Source organism: Epinephelus fuscoguttatus, linkage group LG13 (genome assembly GCF_011397635.1).
Source record: "Epinephelus fuscoguttatus linkage group LG13, E.fuscoguttatus.final_Chr_v1".
Classification (NCBI taxonomy): domain Eukaryota; kingdom Metazoa; phylum Chordata; class Actinopteri; order Perciformes; family Serranidae; genus Epinephelus; species Epinephelus fuscoguttatus.
In genome coordinates this window covers 21,980,270-22,000,549 of record NC_064764.1, presented here as the reverse complement: position 1 = coordinate 22,000,549, position 20,280 = coordinate 21,980,270, and the positions used below count along the sequence as shown (strand labels likewise).

The following is a 20,280-nucleotide window of genomic DNA, read 5'->3' as shown; positions in this document are numbered from 1 at the left end:
TTGGGCTTTGTTTATTCAGATGGAGGGAGCAGAGGCACCAAAAGGCATGGATTATAAGGAAAAATCATCAGCAGGGGCCTTTGATGTCTAAATGAGGCATGTGCAACCCAGACCCCTCTCTTTACCTCACAACCGCCTCTTCGTGCGCACACACACACACACACACACGTGCACACACACATGCATCCGTGCAGACTAACACAGACATTATTCTTCAGTCACAAACAAAGACTCCAAACAGATATCTGAAGTTGAAGAGGATTTCCAGAACTTTTTCAGGGCTCATGAGATTTATTACCGCCCTCGTCATTTTGGACATCATACTTAAATAGCAACTCATGTGCTTTGAATTATAAGACAAACTGGTCAAGTCCTGCAGATAATGCCTTTAAAAAAGAGTAGTTCCTGCATCTGTTTTCACTAATGCAGGCAGAGGATGTTGTTACTTACAACCAATTTTTCACACTGAAATCAATCATTTCCCCTGACAGCAGATTTGGAACTTTGACTCCTAAAGAAATGTTTGCGTGGAGGAAAAATCTCTGAACTTTGTGGAAGTCAATCATTTGTCACAGACATAATACATGTATTTATAACTGTGACCTGGCAGGATGAGTAAAAAGTAAGCAGTGAGGAGGGAGACGTGAATGACAAGGAAACCAGGCCAAAAATAGATTAAATATGCAAATGAGTGGCGTTAAGCTTTTTTGCTCCTGATCGGTTTGATCCCTCGTAATTTTATTAGATAAAAATTTAACTATATAAAACTGTATTTTGTCGACAACAAAAACAAACTTATAAGGTTTTGTGTTTGGAAAAACTTTGTTTAACTACATGAAATGAGTCAATCCACATGTGCAAAATTACAGAGAACTTGGGAGTATCATTTTCCACCTAGATTTTACGTCTGAGGAGATTATTCTGTTGGAATTGTGATGATGAGTAGTTTGGAAGTACATCCTGTTAACTACTCCCACTGACATTAAGAGGATTACGTAGGTAGCGTCAGACAGAGGCAACTCCTTCCGTTAAGTTGAGTCTTTCCTATCCCTTCCAAATCTCTGCTGCCGCTACGTCGAGCCTGTAATTTGCCTAAAACTGAAGGCATCCGGTTGAGACGCTGCGATATGTGGAGACAGACAGATCAATCAAAAGGCTGAGAGACAGCAAGAGGGTGGGAGCGTATTTGTCTAGAGAACATGGAGAGGGTGGATCATTTGTCTGGCAGATGCATGTTGATATGGTGATGTTGCTGCTGCTTTGAAGGTGGTGGTGGGTTGCGGAGCAGCACCTGGTGGCTGCAAACCTTGTGGGAGGACATGTGGGAAGACGTTTAAGAGCTGAGGGAGGGAGTGAGAGGAGAGGAAAGTGAGATGTACTGGTGAGTGTGGGTTTGACCTCAGTGTGGGTGAAAAAAGCATCCGCATTTCCAATGAGCTCTCCCAGCTGCAGCTATAAAGCCCAGAGAGAGCTCAGGGCTACAAACAAAATCAATTCTTATTGACTATTCCATGTTATGCACTGAGGCGACATAACCATAACCAATAAGTCAACATGAACTTTTCTTCGCACCCTTTTTTCATTTCTCTCTCCTCTCATCCCTTCAAACGAACAGGTTAACTATCTTCCAAGGCGCAGAGGTAATTGGTCTCTGTGTTGTGGCTCCACTTTATCGCTGTCTCTCTCTTGACATGTATGTTTACCACAACTATAATCTTCAAAAAGCCTGTTAACATAAGTAGCTCAGCTTTCATAAACCATAAAGTCAGCTCTGACTGATCCTCAGCACCATCCTGTTTACCACGCTGAGGAGCATAAGCAGCACTCTGATCATATCTGCTGCTTGCTAGCAAAGGCTTTCTTTCTGCGCACGCCTCTGTGACTCATTTCCAAACATGTTGTATTAATATTCAGGTTCCGGAGACAGGTGACGAGAGGTGACATCGTCTTGAGTGCGCGGCTTACATGACTTCACTATGGATGTGTAACTTTTTCACTGACAAAACACGGGAAATCAAAGGTTGGCGCTGCAGACATCTGAGAGCGCCTGGAGTACAAAGTGCTTTAATGCTCGCTTCCCACCATAAAATGCAACACTGCGGGTATTTTTGCTAAAGAGTGAGAACAGTTGCCTAGCCTGGTGTCAGATATACACTGTAACAGACACATATCCAAATCTTCTCCCTCCTTAATCTGCTTTGTTTCACACATGAAAGAAAAAACTGGGCTGAACACAACTCTAGGCTTTGTTAAATCACTTAGAAAAGACCCAACGTCCGTCAAACACATTGAGAGGTTCCAGGTCACGCCCCGGTGTTTTGGCATTAATGGGAGCAGAGTGTGTGAGAGTGTGCGTGTGTCTGGAGGGGTGGGGTAATTTGATTTCCATGGCTAATTTTCTGTTTTTCTCCACTGGTGTCCTGAAACACTCCAGGTCGAGCTCCAGCCCGAGAGAACCAACGCGTTCACCAGAGGCGACAGCAGGATGAGACACAGGAAGGAGCCTGGTCTCCAAACATCTGGCAGGGCAAGGCTTCCATGACTCGCTCAATCTCGGGTTGAAAAAAAAAAAAAAAAGACCCTCAGATCTGCAGGGATCAAAGTGTGCCCTGGGTGCCTGAGCCACCGTGGCCTCCCTCAACATATTCAAATGGGGTTTCCTGAAAGAAGTCGGAGCCACAAGCAGACGTTGGAACATAAACGAGGCAGGAAAAGGGGCGATGATGAATACCTGAAAATCTGTGTGCTCTCCACACAAAATAAGCCCATGGCGGCAGAGGAAGAGGATTTTCTTTTTGTCAGGACATTTAAATAGAATATAACTGAACTGTCAGATATGAAATGTCACTCATGTGCCCAAGGCTAATTTACTCAGTGCAGAGTCCCTGCAATTTACAAAAAGAAGTCTAGTGTTTGACTTACTGCATTTAACACTGCCAATGAGACTGAACTAAAAAAGTCTTAGGTTGCATCAAGTAAGTCTTTCCCAACCTGGAGGTTAGGACCCCCAGTGGGTCTCCAAAGACCCTTTTATATTGGACAAAAAACCTAAAAACACCCGCTGACATCTGGCTTCTGTATTTAACGGTTAAAATCGGCATTCACTTCCTTAACATATGAATCTGCAGTGGTCACAGGTATTTATCAGTTTCAGCTCAGATCAGAAGTGACTGAATATGACACCCAGGTGGACGCACTTATTTCAGCCCCTTTGCCGGCATGATGCAATAACAGGCCACCACCAAATACCGTCTGTCTCCGTCCAAGCAGCGATCGAACATCGTTCCAAATGTAGTTAGCACTGAATTTAAGAGAGACTGAATAAATACAGATATAAAACAAGAAGTAACCACTGTAATATTTTTACTAGCCTACATGCAGCTTTCCACTGTTTACTAAACTGTTTTCCAGTGATGTATCAAAATGTATTCCCGTCCAGTAATGTCCCCCCTGTTAATGTGTAGCATCCCCCTTGATGGTTAGGATTAGGGCTGAGGGTCTGAGTAAGATTTAGTTAGGGAGAAACTCATATCAACTCAGAAACAGACTTCATTGCAGCAATGGCCTGTTTGTGGCGTTGAACGTGACACACCTATCACTGCAAAAATGACCCTCTCACCAACTTCAGGCATTACAGTCTTATGTTCTTAAAACAAGGGAAAGTATTTGCTTGTTAATTGTTAGAAGTATCTTTTAAAAATGAAATTTAATTTTTGTTCATTCTGGAGCAGCTACCTGATTTCTTCTTTCTTTTTTCAAGACAAACACACTAACTTATATGGAATTCTTGTAAAAACAAGGTGATTTTTCTTGGAAACAATTTGAAATTTTTTTTAATTCTAGACTGACATTACTAGTGATATGTACCATATAATATAGGGGATTTTTTTCATTTTTCTTTTTTTCCTGGATAGTTTCACCTCCCTATTGCTCTAAAAATCCTTTAAATTGAACAATCTGAGCAGCTCGAAAGTCATTTCCTCACTGAGGCCACAGCCTGTAAAGACAGGTCGCAAGTGGACATTGCTTCATCTTAACCCTTTAACCACCTTTAACTCTGAATCTCCACCAGCTGAGGTGTCTTTTTACAGTAGAAGTACACTTTCAACAATCTGTATACAACAGTTGACATATAACAAAAACACATTTTTAAACCATGGCTCACTTTAGACTTTAGGGTAAGTGGTCAAAGCTGTTAAATTAGCCTTTGTTGGCTCATTATTTCCAGTATTATCAGCATCACCTTAAAGTTCCTTCTTTAGTGACTATATTTCCACTCTGGGATTGTTTTGGCTCAAACATACTTCTGCTACAGATGATTAATCAGGTTGGGTTAAGTACAACTGATTTTTAACACAATATCCCAACTCAAAATGTGTTTTACCAAACAGCTGAGAAACCGTTAAAGGGTTAAGGGGTTGCAGGTAGCCTTAAAGGTTGGGGATCAGTGCATTAGGTGATACAAAGTAGAGCACTGTCCTTCGTGTCATGGATAAGAAGCTCATGACATCATCTAAATACTTAATATTTGAGCTAATTTTAGGCTGAGCAGGAACCTCTGTGCAAATGAATGTGACTCTTACACATTAAATGAAACCAATCTTAGGTTGTAGTGTGTCAAGCTACAAAGAAATAATAAAAACAGTGAAGGAATTCTGCTTTTATTTCAAAACTCTGCGTTCAAAATGCCTGGAGGCTCTGGTGACACGGGACAAAACATACAAAATGCCCTCATACTGGCATTTGCTGCAACGTTTCCCTCCATAATCACTCTGACATTATAAATTCATCAAACACTGCCTCCCTTCAGCGGCAGTGATGCCTGGGAGCGGGGGTCACCTGTACGCAGCATTACCGAATTAGCCGCTATCTAACCCAGACCTGCTGTGGCGTGCTGACACTAATCCTGGGCCCGCTGGAGAGCCCTGTCTGTGTTACATTATCATGTCTAATCCCCGTAATCTCTCAGCCGCGCCGCTAAACGCTATTTCACCTCCGTCTCTTACCTCATACCGCTCTAATAACATTAATGAAGGGCCGGGCCCCCATTACCCAGGTTTCCCCAGCGGTGGGCTGGGTGACGGCCGTAATCGGAGGCCCCCTGCACAGCCACCCACTCAGCCTTCCAGGCAGCAGGAATTAATGTAATTCATCGCCTGGGGCAAAAAGCAAACCAAACATATGTTCAGCAAATCAGGGTTTGTGTATTTTCTTGTCACCGTTACTGTGCAGGTCTATTAGAGTCATTGATGAGATCCTTAGTGAAGGGCTCGCCGTGCGGGAGAATGAAAGCTTTGAAGTGCTCATGCCACTTCCAAAGACGCCCCCCACTTGCCATGAGACGTTTATGATGAGCTGACCTGGGTTATTAAAATACCGCAGAAATGATCACCCATAATGCTTCTCTCTTTTTGCTGTCAACAAAGAATGGCAGCAGAGGATTGGCTGGGATGAAAGGTTGAAAGGGGCCCCGTATTAAAAATGGCACTTTATCCATTAAGGCGGGATTTCTGCTGTCTCTTTGTGTAATTACCTGCACCCGCCAGCTCTGTGCTCGGGCTTACCTTGTTTACACTGCATGTCTCGCAGTCTAGCTGTCTCCCTGCAAGGCTTCGTTACACTGTCTTCTGCTCTGCCTTTGTCTCTCTTGATGTCTTTCACTTGTCTGTCTCGGCTGTCGAGGCCAACCTTGAAAGAGGAGGCGTAAACACACCCAGAAGAGCAATGTCAATGAAAGCAGCGGAAAAATAGACACAAGTTAAAGCAAGCTCTCTGTAATGTGTTTTTTTTTTTCTCTTTTCAATTCACTCATGTAGACGCTGTATTCATTTATTTACAATTTACAATTTGGCACTCATATAACTCAAACCCATTAATGTGCTTTGCAATGTTAATCAAATGCTAATGCAATTGCATATCCCCCTTTACTAGCCCTACCTCCTAGCAAACAGCACCACACTGACTTAATTGTGAGGGTAAAAAACAGCTCATACAGACTTCCTCTCATATTTAATTTTATCTTTGAATAAAAGAGCTATAGGAAAGTATTAATCTGCTTAACATTTCTAAGTACATCCTCCAAAGGATTTTGCTTTTTTAATCTTACATATGCTCAGCAGAGTTACTGGCAAAAACTGTACATTTTCCTCATTTCATCCTTTCAACATCAAATGGTGAGCAGCAAAAATTGGATCAGACTTCAAAGACTGTGATGTGCTCCAAGTCACGGAGTGGCTCTTCTATTTCACATATTGAATCCGAGCAGGATATCAAAGTGCTACCAAAGAACCTCAGGTCTTTACTAAAAAAGGGGTCTAACATCTGTAGAAAGAGGAGCGCAAAGACAAATCACCTCAGGGAAGAGCGAGCATTTATTCTCAGCCGTGAATTTCCAGCCTTTTGATTCTCTCATTCCCGTACCACCCTGTCTTCTCCGCTGAGATGAAGGTTGGAGCAAGAGAACTCTTTTGTCTCAAGGACTCAAAAAATTCCCAAAGAATAATCTGGGTTAAAGCTGCTTTGTAGAGGAGTAGCATTTTACATACACGGCTAAAGTCGGGCGGAAGAAAATGCTCATTGATATTCTGTTACTTACATTTCCTCTATGTATGTGATCCGTGTGTGCCTCTTTGCTCTTTGGGCCGTTAGACCTGTGAAAGTAAGACACATTCATAATTGAAATGAACACAGACTGTAACACATATTGTAAGCATCTGTTTATGACACAGTAATGCAGAGCTGAATTGTTTTTGTCTCCCTGTTTAATGGCAAAAGCAGCTCTGCCTTATCATCATGCAATTTGCAGAGACAAAGATGTGTTTCTGTGTGTGATCACTCAGTGTTGCATTATTTAAAAAAACAAACACCGAATGAGACAACATTTGCAAACACAATGCCGCACACCAGTCGCAGTCATGCTTCCAGTCAAGAAAAACAAAATCTCATCCAGTTTGGACTTGGTGATGCAACTGGAGGCTCTGTTATTTGGATGCAAACACCGAATTCATGCGTGGCAGAGAGGAGGGATATCAAAAGGGAAAAGAACAGCATGTAGGTGAGAACATAGATCTTACAGGAGGAAAATGGGCCAGATCATGTCAAAATAAATCTATATGGAGAGATTCCAACACTGATTAAACAGAATTGTTAAGTGGAGGTTTGAAGTTTTTCTCACCAAGGAATATGATTGTAAACACGGAGAGAAAAATCCCAGATGAGGCTCTGCTCGGTTCGAGTATACAACAAGCATAACATTTTCAGATGTGTAAATCTTGTATTTTGGAGTTTGAGTCTGGAGAGAGATGCACAGCGTTGACCAAAAGTCACCCAAGATTTGAACGAGATCCCTTCTTCGCATGACTTGGTTTAAGATCAGCGCTGATAGGCAATGCGACACAATATTTGTCCTTACCGTCATTTTCTTGCATTCTTTTTTGGAGCTCCTATTCATTTTAGTATGTAACCTCAAAACTAACATTAGAGAATTTGTAACAACTGACATGTGTGAGATGTGGTGCACAGGAAAGCTAAACATGGAGCTAAAAGCCGCCATTGACACCACGTGTGCTGCTGTTCAGTCGGTGGCTGCTCTCCTGCTTAGCACATACTTTCTTAATGACTGGCCTGCCCATATGCTGAATAAACGCAAAGTCTTCAGCTCGTACATCTGGAGACCAGTGCAGCGCCCAACCCCATTTGTGGTCAGACAAGTGTGCTATCTTGGTGGAAAGATATTTATTACGTTTATAAAACTGAAAGAGGTGGTGCTCAGGGAGGAGCGTTCTCTCCCGCTTGAAACAACAGTACATTACAGTGTGAGAGGAGCCTGTCCATTGGGACTAAATATGAGTGACAGGTATGAGACCTCTAGCTCAATGGACCGTCTCTAATGGTGGTCTCATTTGAGGTCATGTGTGGAGCCTATTCTCTGTGCTGTATGGAAAAAAAGTAAAGGCGTAACAAAAATCAAAACTGCAGGAAAACACTCTTTCAGTGAGAACAAACCCTGAAGGACAAGAGATGTCAAGGCTCACCCCGTTTGCTCCTCCTTGGTGGTCTTTCCTCCAGCCTCAGGGTGACTTATGTGCCCCTGGGGTCTGTGGTCCCGGCGCACCCGATGGCCCCTGTAAGCTGCACAGGATATGAATGTTAGACATGCTCTCACATGGTCAGAAAAACATATTCTTCCCTCTGCCATCCATCTAAACAACACACATAGAGTCCCAGGGTTCCTACAGCCTAAGGCAAGTTAGATTTAAGAGCTTTTTTGACATCAAAAATAAAATATAACAACAGCAAACAAACCAACAAACCAACAAAAAAATATCATGAACTGACAGCAACAATTTGGGCAAATGTATAAATCATGATATTTTCATTCCAGTGAAAAAGTGAGATAATCTACTTCGAATTTAAAGGTCTAGTGTTTCGGATTTAGTGGCATCTAGTGGTGAGGTTGCAGAACTGAAACTGTGTAGGAGAACTACGGTGGCCGGTGTGAAAACACAAATGAGAGAGAGCCAGTAGAGCCGGTGTTAGATTTGTCCGTTCTGGGCTACTGTAAAAACAAGATGGCGGACTACATGAAAGAGGACCCACTCAGCATGCAGATATAACCGGCTCCTTCTAAGGTAACATAAACAAAATGATTCTTGTTTTCAGGTGATTATACACTAATGAAACATAGTTATAAATATTATAAACAGTTTCTGCCAATAGATGTCCCGAAATCTACACACTGCACCTTTGATATAAAGATTTTTCTTAACACCTTCTATGCATGGCAGAGGTGAAGATAGAGAAGACCTAGGGGATTGTTGTGATTTTGTGCATGTGAGATTTCAAAAAAGGTATTACATTAACCAAACTAAGCTTCGTACATTGCCTTGCACTGGTTCGAGCTATGCAGTGAAATCTTGGTTAAATGGCTTATTTTGGTTCAATCAGTGCTTCACCATGTCGCCAGGCTTCACCAGGATACAGAGCAAGCTAGCTAGCAGTGTGTAGCGAGTGTTGTTGCTTCTGCTATCTTGATCTGTGTGAAATTGTGGCATTCAGTAAACTATTTTTAAAAAGTAGATGTTACCAACTACTTTATGATTTTATAACGCAACATCAGAAAAAAAAACAAATCACAAAATCCTACGTTCCACGTTTTGGCAAATCCTTTAAGAGATTTTAAGAGATTTTAATACCAATTAGGGCCTTTTCTAAGATAAAGGAATTCACTGCATTTTTTAAGACTTTTCCACTGAGGCAGTTATTGAATGTAATTGTTGCAATTGACACAATCCACAACAACTTAACGAAGCACTAAAACAGCCTGTGAAATGTGTTTATCATCCATATGCAGAGTGCAGTGAAGCAGTGGGAAAACATTGTGTGATTATTGAGACATACTGGGCTCAGATGGATGGTAAACGGAGCCTGCTGACTTAGTCCATCAACGGGCTTTGTGTTTTTCTTGTAAAATTATATGCGCAGGAAAATAAAGCTCAAGTACATTGTTGAGCCATGGTTCTATTTTGCATGGTCTAATCTGATCGATGGTGAGCATGTCCCCCAGGCCCCGCTGAGATCTGAGAAGCCACCAGGCTCATACATTTGAAAGGCATCTGTTTATTTTCAGAATGCAAATGCAGCCCACCTCAAAGGCTATAAGCTGCAGAGAACACACAATGTGAATGTGCTGGAGTGCTCCGCCGGGGGGCTGAGGCCCCACTTATGTCAGGTTCAGGTTCTCCCCCCCTGAACCCCAGCGGCCACACACAAACACACTTCTCTAAAGAGAAAGACAGCGGCGACAGAGAGGCTTTTCTCACACCAAAACCATGTTTACCCATTCTGCAGCGTTATTTACAAGGGTTTTAATGGAGGACATTTACACAAGGTGTGCAGGCGACTGAGATGCTCCATGTGCCAGATGAGGGCAGCCCTTAGGAGAGCTGGGGGAAACAATGCCAAATCTCCTCCCCCTGCCCTCCTCTCTCCTGCCCCTTTTGGCACCCTCCCTTGTCCTCCAGTGAGAGGCTCCAAGGAGGGGGGGTGGGACCCGGGAAGGTTAATGTGCCCACTTTGATCTTCGTCAAGGCACACTGAGTAAGAATTAATTTACATTTCAGATGAAAAGGTTGACAGTATAAAAAGGCATCTTGTTTCTGGTATGTGAGAGCTGTGTAATAGGCCAGGAATTTGAGAGAGGAAGTCGTGAGGAAACAGAAGGGATAAGCCCCTCTCTTGCCTTTACTGGGAAAGAGATGAAAGGAAAAAAAGGATCTCAGTATGCACTGTTCTTCTGAAACATGGGGACCAAATGCTGCCCAAACTTTCAAAAGCTTTTCTTTATGCATTATTAATTAATTATTACTGTTTCGTAGGCCACTCATTGAGATCAAAAAGGTGTTTCACAAAGACGTACGGTTTTCAGGCCTTTATCCCTTTTTCCTTTTGAAAATGTATGAAAAAGTGGCGTTTATTTCCACACATGAGAAATTCCAGAGGTCCGCACTTGAATATATGAAGAACTTCAGAGGAAAAATGTAAACATTTCTTTACCTGACTGAATGCGGATAGCAGCCTCTTCCCGCTCCTTTTTTATTTGCTTGTGGTTCTGCCGAGCAACATAGCCCCTCCAGGCTAAGAGGAGAAAGAGACAGTGTGTATGTGTGTGTGTGTGTGTGCAGGAGATTGCTGACCTGCCTCTGTGAAACAAAATAGACTGCACATACTACACAAGATCCCACTTCAAAACACTGCTAAACCAGGTGGCAGAGGGATGGATCCCTTTGAACTCTCTGAGGTCTTATTGTCTGCTCTGAAGCATTGCTCTTAACCCTTGTAGGTCAAGCTGTGGTTATCAAACTCATCTCTTTTATGAAGACTTGCCGGCACATAATAGACTGGAGGTCACTGAGAAACCAGCGGTCAGATTCACATCAAATTTGCACCTGTTTCATCGTTACGTGGTAGCAGAATACATTTTCACGTTCATTTACAATGATTCTTTTCATCTGTTTACTGTTTAATTAATACTGGTGTACCTGACTGGATGATGATGGCGCCGCGGTTTCTTTTTTGCCTCTCTTTTCGGTAACGTCGGGCGCCCAGCCAGCCCTTAGTGTAAGCTTGCATCACTACCACCCGTGCTATCACCTCCCTCAGCAGCAGGTTGAGCTGCTCCACATGGTAGTACCTCAGAAAAACCTGACAGGATGTTCAGCCCAGGTTAGAATATTCCACGTTGTATTGATTATAGCTAAAATGAATCACACAAACACAGATTTCTTACATTTCTTTTCTTTTTTTGGTGTATTTATCGCATTACCTTTGTCTTCCCCAGCACCCAAGCTTCCAGTTTGGCCCGCTCCAGTATGGCAACAACGTTTTCTTTGCTGGTCTCAGGCATCTGGTGAGCCCGAAACGCGAGGTAATAATATCTATGAGGGCAGGCACAGGGTAAAAGAAAGGAAACATTTGATCTTATGTGGTTACAGCAGTTCAAGAGCAGAGTCAACTTGTAGCTGATATGGTGTAATCAAGATTTTGTGATCAGATGATAAAATTAAAGCTTAAAATCATCAATCAAGATTATATCTGAAAAAAATGAAAATAAGAGTTATGTGATCACCACTTAAGGCCCAGTGTGTGGGATTTATGGGGATATACTGGTAGAAATTAAGTACAATATTCATAACTATGTTTTCATTGGTGTATAATCACCTGAAAAAAAGAATTGTTGTGTTTTTGTTACATTAGAATGAGACATTTATATCTACATACAGCAGGTCCTCTTCCACGGAGTCCACCATGTTGTTTCTACAGTGGCCCAGAATAGACCAATCAAACACTGGCTCCATTTGCATTTTTCGCGATGGCCACCATATTTGTCCTACACACTTGATGCACGGGAGAAGTTTCAGTTGGTTGCAATCTGTAGCCTCACCAGTAGATGTCACTAAATCCTACACACCAGACCTTTAAGGATTACTTTTTAAGTGTTGATGTTGCTATCTTTATTTTGTCATCTTTCTTTTTTTGGGGGGGGGGAGTTTTCAAGAGGGAATCCGTAAAACACAAAAGACACAGTGTCAGGAAAAAAGAAGATGTTTTGGAAATTTTTTTTTAGAAATTCTAGTATTTGACATTTTGGGTAACATGTTTATTCACTTTCTTGCCTGGAGTTAGATGTAAAGATTGATACCACTCTCATGTCTGTCTAGCTTAGCTTAGCATAAAGACTGCAGGCACGATAAGACAGCTAGCCTGGATCTGTCAAAAGCAGACACAATTCATCTGTGTCACCTGCATAGACTGTATGTAAAGGCGGACGACATGAAAGACTGGACATGGGCCACACTTAAAATTTGATAAACATCTCAAATAAATTTTTCCTAAACATGTTTTTTGTCATTTTAGGTCATTCTTACTACACTGATGTATGGTCAAGTGTTAATTTTTCTAAAAAGTTTGTTTTTAATTAACTATATGATGCAATAAATAGGGGGTTGACGTCATGATTGGCAGCTATGTGCCTCAATCAGTGTGCTCAAGATCAATGGCGCTGCTTGCAGTTGGTCGGATGTATGGATGGGAGCTTGATACCATGGAGATCGCTACTGCACAGATTCTTTCTCCAAATGACATCACAAGTGCTAGGTGGCAGCGTTTTATTCATTTTTGTATAGTGGGATAAAGTGACATGCTGTCCATCTATGGTTCTGACCCACTGGGAATACTCTTGCTTAGATGAGTGGCAAAGGAGGCAGGACATGAAGCCAAAAGTATGCTGTGGTTCTGGTTTTTACCAGAAATAAAACAGCTTTTATTTTATGAGGAATCACACTGTCCTCTGTCTCATTAGTGGTGGCTTCACAGCAAAACATTCAGACCTAGTCAGAACAGTGCAACTTAGCTTGCTTATCCAGCGCTAGTCACATATGTAAAATATAGCGGCTGTGGATGAAAAGTCAGTTGACTACAAGTTAAAGACATAGGTCATGTTCTACTTGTTCAGCAGTTGTTTGATAAATTGCAGTTTAAGACATGCGGGGAGGATTTGAATATCTATTTTTAAATTTCCATTCTTATCATTTTGGTGATGGTGATTTTTCTTTGGCACTTCCTAAGACCTTTGGGGGACACCAAAAATTCTGTGCAGGACAAACCCATGACTGATTACAAACACGGAGCTCTTCTTCAGTAACTGACAAGACTTTAAAGTAATTTAACCCAACACTGGTCAAAAGAAGAGACTAGATATCTTCACATCTTTTTCCACACTAGATGCATCATCATCGCTGGAAAATCGCCTGCTCAGTCACAGCAGAAAAATGAGCCTGACTGAGACATGAGTCTTCCACAGAGGCTCTTTGTTGGAGCTCTTTTGAATGGATCATCGTCTCTTATTTCAGTGGCCACAGAAGATGCCCATCAGCCGGGGCCTATCAGTGTTCATCAGCTCCACTCCATGTTTATCACTCACATTGTCTGGATCCGTCCACTGATCCTTTTGTTGTAGTTTACAAAATACCAGCATAGGACAATGTGGCTCTAACTGTTTGCTCAGGGACATCAAGGCTCCAAAACGACTGGTTCATCTCTTGTGTTCTGGCGTTGGTCAAAAAGAAGAACAACAAGAAGAAAAACTTCTTTGAACTCCCCTCCCCGCCTCGGTCTACAGCCTTTCATTCTAATTCCTGTTGATACCTGTTATTTCTTTGATGGTAAATACAAAGCACTGCTTGGCAACATCAGACGAGCCTTTGATATGAGAGCACAAATTTAAATCAGTTTTCACTAAAGGTGCAGTTTAGCCGTTCGGTTCTGCCTGTATGACTTCTGCCTGGCTCAGGTAGGACCATATGGATTCAATAGCGAGGTTAAAATGTAGTCTGAAGTGGTAATCCTACCTCTCATTCACACACACTTCATGTACAGGTGTTGTTGGGAAAACAGTGACATCATCCATTCGTTTTTTTTTTTAAGGTTTTCCAATAATCAAACACTTTTTAATATTGGGACCAAAATGCGAACATGCAGGAAAAAAACATGGTCATTCAAAGTTTTAGGTCACCGAAATTAAGCACAGTTTTTAAAGCTTCCCTAAAGCAGTGAGACTAACCAGCCATCTTAAAGTTTTTTCCCTACAGGCCACAAGCCTGAGTTAATTAAATTTTATATCAACTTAAAGTCTCCACATTAGAGGTGGCTAGAATATTTTTCAAAGGAAAACTGATCAAACAGTTTCCTTGCATTTTCCCACAGACTCGTATTAAGTATGTGTATTTCTTCCTTAACGGGGCTCAGAGGTGTACACTTTATAAATCTGGGGTTGGACATTTGAACAGGAGTGTGTATCACTTATTAACAGTTATCGTATCCTGTCCCACATTTTTAAAAACAAAAACAACACCCTTACGTAAAGCCCACCCTAATGATGGAATCTTGTTTTAATTGTGTTCTAATGTAATACCAATGGGACACGGAGACTACATTTGAGCTTTTCCAGGTCAGCGAGCTAAAGAACAAACTCTTTATGAATAGTAAAAGGAAATCCATTAAAATGCATCACCCCTTATAATCACAGTTCCTCCCTGTTTGAATTTTATCCATATTTTCCAGACTGGTGTATCCACCCAGTTAAAAGAGCTGTTGGATTTTGTCTTGCACGATCACTAATGACTGCCAATTAGTCAGCCTCTTGCTCTGCTCAACTTGTACCCCCATCTAATTAAAGAACCCGTGTTTTTGTGTGATGCAGAGCACGGCTCGCTTGTTCTGCACTATCTCTGGGGTTGTGTCGGCGCTTCACATGTGTGCGTGCTGCAGAGTGGAGGTGTTGCCTGTCTTTACATCGCTGTTACCTGTTGATAAACTCTTCAAACAGGATGCGGTGGGAGTAGCCTTGCCGACGGATGTTCACTGTCTCCAGGATCCCGGTGTAGCGCAGCTGCACCATCACCCTCTCCTTGCAGAAGCGCAGCGCCTGCCTGTCATCATTGGGTTTGATGCAGCGCACAAAGTGTGGCTGACCCACCACCATCTTAGACAGCAGGTCCATCAGGGAGTACTGCAGACATACAATGAGCCAACAATAAACAACAGGCAGAAACAAGGCAAGGAATGAGGAGCTATTATATAAACAGTCTGGTGGTGCAAGGACAGTTATAAAGATCTGCACTTAATTTCAAGAATCCAACTTTTTCCAGCCATAGATGTGTTTAATAACAGAATACAAGCTATTAACTGCATTAATCAGCCCCAACTGTATCTGGCAGATGTCTTTCATTCTCATATAACAAACAAAAAACTGAATTAGCTGAGGATTAAAAAAATACAATTGTTATTTACAGTAGCTTTACCGATTGTGGTTGTGTTTAAAAAATGTTAGGCAAGAGAAACAATATGATTGTTGAAGCTGCATAAGCTTTGTTTTTTGCCCTAGGGGCAGCGGAGCCTAGTATCATATCTACAAGTCATGGCTATATAGAGCTCCAACACATTCTCACTCCCACCTCGTCACATGTTGACGTTTGATCATGGGCCTTCCACATCTACATACGACATGAAAGGTACACTGGGTATGTTGGTTGTTGATGTTCTGGGACACCATGTCAAGTTCTGCCTGTTACATGCATTGTCTTCTTTCAAAATACACTTCTGTTTTTACAGAAAACTTAACATGAACATACAGTCTCTTTCAAAATAAACGCACTATGTCAGTACAACACTGCGAATTGAGTTTTTGTCCTTCAACAACAAACACACATTGTTGGGTTTAGGCAACAACAGTACGTGGTTGGGTTTAGGAAAAAAGAACAGGGTTTGACTTTAGAATCTTACGGGATGCAAACACCGCTCTCTCTGGTGAAAGTTGGTGTTTGTTGGATGCATCTACCACTCCTCCCGCCAGCCCCAGTTGGACTTTCAGCGTCTTAACTGTCATCCTTGTCCCACCGCGTTTCCCCTGGCACTGCCGGGTGCCATTAAACTATAATGGCAACCGGCCGCATATCATGCTGATGTTAAAGGACGCCTTTTTTGTTGGTTTCTGACGTCGCAAGTCACTGCCCAGTCCCCGGATTTTGACAACTTCTTATGATGAATGTGTAAATAATCGCTTATTTACAGATCCAGCAGACACAGATCAACATTATCAGTCATTTGGAGAAGAGTTACTGGCCACCTGACAAATGTAAGCCCAATATTCACTCTCCTTTTAGCTCTGGTTTGGTCTTTACCGACTCTTAAGGGAATTACCTGTCTTTTTAGCTGCTAAATGCCCCACTGCTTTATTTCTACCAAACCTACACTCGCCAACTGTGTCATATGGAAGCGCGCATCTACTCACAAACGAGACATTTGTGATCTTGAAAGCACGAGATGTACAACTCTTCATCTTAATCTAACGCAAACAATTCAGGTTTTGTATTTTGGTGCATTCTTAAAAAGGTGCACGCATGTTATTATAAAATATGAACTCTGGGTCATGAAGCTTCCTGAACTGTGCACTGCTATGTCCTGCAAATCCACCCCCCCCCCAAAAATCTGTCTTTTTAACCGCTAAATTCTCCACTATTTTTTTCTACCAAACTACACTTGCGAACTGTATCACCGCGCAGATAAAATGTTAGCTATAATGTTAGCTAGCTCAGTGGTGCTAAATGAGCTAGCAGCAGATGCATGCTTCCTTCTGTGCGGTGATACGGTTGTCATGTGTAGTTCTGATATCAATAGATGCTCAGCACAAACAGGCTTACAAGGCAGACTATCAGTTCCCATGTATATAGGTGTGACACCAAATATGCAAATTATAGAAAAACATCTATAATACATTCTGTATGCATTTGTACGTGACATGCATCAAATAAACATGATTGAATGCATTACTATTTAGCGTAGTTTGCCTAATTTTCCAAATTTAAGAAATAAGATAGTCCAACTTCTTATTTTCATCTCATGAAATAATTCAGGGTGTTTACTGTGCATTCTTACAAAGGTGCACACATTTTAAAATAAAGTATGAACATGCACTCAGAGTACTGACTAAGAGGTCATGGAGCTTGCTGAACCCTGCGTTGCTTTGTCCTGAAAAACCACGCCCATCTGGGTGAAACACAACATTTTTAGGGAGTCCCATCATTTTGTTGAAATTGGCAGAGTTAAGCTGTTATTTCTAAAAAAAAAAAAAATTGTGGAACATCCTGTACATGTCAACAAAGTTAAACAGCATAAAAGAGAAAACACATACACGGAAATAGGAGGCCACAGTCTGCCTCCTCATGTTGGTGGTTTCCTCTGGGTGACGCATCATCTCCATGGTGTCCACCTGAACACAAACATTCACAGTGAATACCCCACATTGATAAACAGGCCAGACTCAGGCCATGAGCATCACTGCAAAAGCAGCAGATTCAAATGAGATTCAGTTTGTTTGCAACCTGGCGTCCTCAGTGGGCTCAACAGAGATAAAGGTATTATTACAGCAGGTCTCCTTCCTCTAAATGGGCCAGTTGGGAATACACAGCTGTACTAACTGTGCCGTCTGTATAACATAGCCCCATAAACACTTAAAGCTAACAATCTAGAGAATAATTCTGCACTGCTGTGGGGCATGGGAAAATTGCAGAGCATTCTGAGTAATGAGACCAGCCGTCACCAAGCAGACAGTCATCCCGACGACGACGACGGATTAACGAGGACACAATATAAGCTTTCTAATGGCCTTTGCAGTTCATGGCTTCATCAAAATTAATGATGCAATTGATGTCTACGTAGCAAAGTGCATATCTTAATTCATTATTCCATCCCAGTACAGAGAAAGAAAGGTACGTCAAACGTTCTCTGAGTTACATGAAGAGAGGAATCGGATGCTTTGACACTTTGCTATTTTGAAAGCAGATCACACAGAAGTAGGAACGGTTATCTAGGACTCACTTCCACTATTCTAACAACCGTCACTTTAATCTGGTCCTACTGGTAACTTTTTGTACGTGTCAGTTTCTGTCAACTTTTCCCCGACTCTGATTGAGAACATGACGGCATACATATTACATCAATCACACTGAGTTGTCACTAAGAAGCCCTTTCTTGTTCAGGAATAACTGAGTAGGTGCTTAGGGGAAGTTCAACAAAGTTCCTCTACAGTTATTTTGGCCTGTGTTTGTGTCCCACATTAAGTATTTCTATAATCTGAAAGCATACATCACAGAGCATTTGTTTACATTAATGATGCAGAATTGTGGCGGCGTGACAAAAAAATCTACTTCAAAAGAAATAATTTACATTTTCCAAAGCCAAAGACTGTGATTGATGTTAGGAAAGTGAAGCTGAACACAATTTAAAGTTAGTGAAACAAAGTTAAAGTTTCAATTTGGATTACAATGATGATCAGTTCATTTTTGGAAACTATGTATTTTCAAAGACTGTTTGGATTTGGAACTGGGCTACAATTTAGGAACGATTTAGACCTATTTACTATTTCAACAGAAGCCTTACCTTCAATAGGTATTTGGGAGACTTGTTGGCGAATAACATGGAGATAAAGGAAGAGAGAATTGGAAAGACAAACAGCTGAAATTTAAGGGGCTTTCCACTGTAAATCATAATGTGAATTCTTCTTCTTTTTTCTTTCTAAACAAAGACCAACTTTAAATAATTTCACAATGGACAGAGATCATTTCAGTTTCTAATCTTTCAGACATTATGATTTGACCAAATGTTTCCCCTTAAATAAAGTCAAAGAGACACAGTGAAATGAAACTGTTACAGTGTGAGTCCAAGAGTGGGAAAGTTAGAAAGTCCCTGCTATCAAGAAACTTTTTGTCTAACTGTTTTGTGTGTGTGTGTGACACTATAATACCGTAGAAAGCACTCTGCATGAAGAACCTCAGTATAGACATGATAAACAGCACTGAATGCAAACATTTCCAGTCCACTTCTCAGACCCTGTCTATACATGTACTGATCATTTCAAAAACTGATATTTTCCACTACGTTTTGGCCTCTTGTCCACATGCAAATGGAGTTAAGGTCACTAAAACAGAGATTTTTTAAATCGCCTTTTAAGGTACAGATTTTTCAAAACTCCAGTTACTGTTTAACTATATGGACGCTTAAAATGGAGCATTTGGAAAACAACGACGTCGTCTCCTCAATTTGTGCATGCCCATTGTGTAATGAGCAAAAGCCAGGAACAACACCAATGGCAATGGTAAAGTTTTGTTTGCACTGTTTAGTCTAATAACAACTATATACTAAAACTTAGTATTGCTGCACCACTTCACTGAAGAATGGAGCCGTCTGCTGCACCCAGTATTACTTGCTCCACCTCACCGTCCGTGCCAGAAATGACACTTTTGGGTCAGACCTGGTTGAACCAGCAGATGGTGGGAAACTTTCCAGGGTGGGATTGTTGTCAGTCAGGAATGGAAGGAAAACTTAAGCATGTCCAGAACATCACTTGTATGTTTGAGTGAACTCCTTCATCCTTAAATTGAACGGGTGACGAGATCTCCAGTAGGTGTTTAGGAAAAGGTAATGTCAGCCTGCACACTTTACTACCTTTGTGACAGTGGGGGAAGCCGAAGACAGTTAACACTAGCATTTGTTTGGGTTTGTTTTTGCGTCCTAGTGTAGACAGAGATATTTTGTAAAACAAAGGTCATGTGGACAGAATTATTTTTACAATGGAGGGGAAAAATGTCTGTTTTAAAAAATATCTGTATACATGACAGGGCCATGGTATGTCCTCTGAGTGTTGCTACATGAAGAAATATAGTGGAATATTAGACTTATGAATTTATCCTAGCCTCTTATTTAAGTATGTTGATGCAGTTATCGGAGCTGATTTTAGAAGACCTACACTTCTTCCCCAAATACTTTAGTGCCCATTAACAACAAAACAACAACACTTAGTAAGTCTGAAAACTACTTTTATGCCGTAGACACCAAATGCCAGATGGCGATGCTGCATCACCACAAGCAAGACAGCAAACATAACAGGGTAGTCAATTAATGTGGCTACGCCTCACAGCACAAGTTTTTACTGGGATTCTTATGGTGCTATGCCTGTGAGCAACAAATAAAAAAACATTATGTTCTCAGATGTGATGATTTGTGCTACAGGAGCCTCACCTTGGTGCGTCCTGATCCAAGCTGCGGTGGCAGAGATCTGGAGGCAGCAGTGACCCGGGCTCTAGACGTCGCCAGATTTCCTGATTAAAACCAGACCATGAAAACAGTCATGAGTAGTTGCACCAGGTCTTATGTAGAGAGGTATTT

The 20,280-nt window shown here is 41.6% G+C and overlaps 1 protein-coding gene across 1 annotated transcript in view; it reads right to left on the bottom strand.

Annotated features, from left to right (window-relative positions):
• Positions 1-20,280, bottom strand: part of myo3b (myosin IIIB) — an 89,770-nt gene that overhangs the window by 16,914 nt on the left and 52,576 nt on the right. The window contains exons 24-33 of the mRNA XM_049594820.1: positions 20,134-20,213; positions 18,496-18,516; positions 17,249-17,326; positions 14,862-15,067; positions 11,324-11,435; positions 11,040-11,202; positions 10,555-10,635; positions 8,034-8,130; positions 6,596-6,650; positions 5,565-5,688 (exon numbers count right to left, since the gene is read on the bottom strand). Coding sequence (XP_049450777.1) covers positions 5,565-5,688; positions 6,596-6,650; positions 8,034-8,130; positions 10,555-10,635; positions 11,040-11,202; positions 11,324-11,435; positions 14,862-15,067; positions 17,249-17,326; positions 18,496-18,516; positions 20,134-20,213 — 1,017 coding nt within the window. The remainder of the gene's footprint in view (positions 1-5,564; positions 5,689-6,595; positions 6,651-8,033; positions 8,131-10,554; positions 10,636-11,039; positions 11,203-11,323; positions 11,436-14,861; positions 15,068-17,248; positions 17,327-18,495; positions 18,517-20,133; positions 20,214-20,280) is intronic.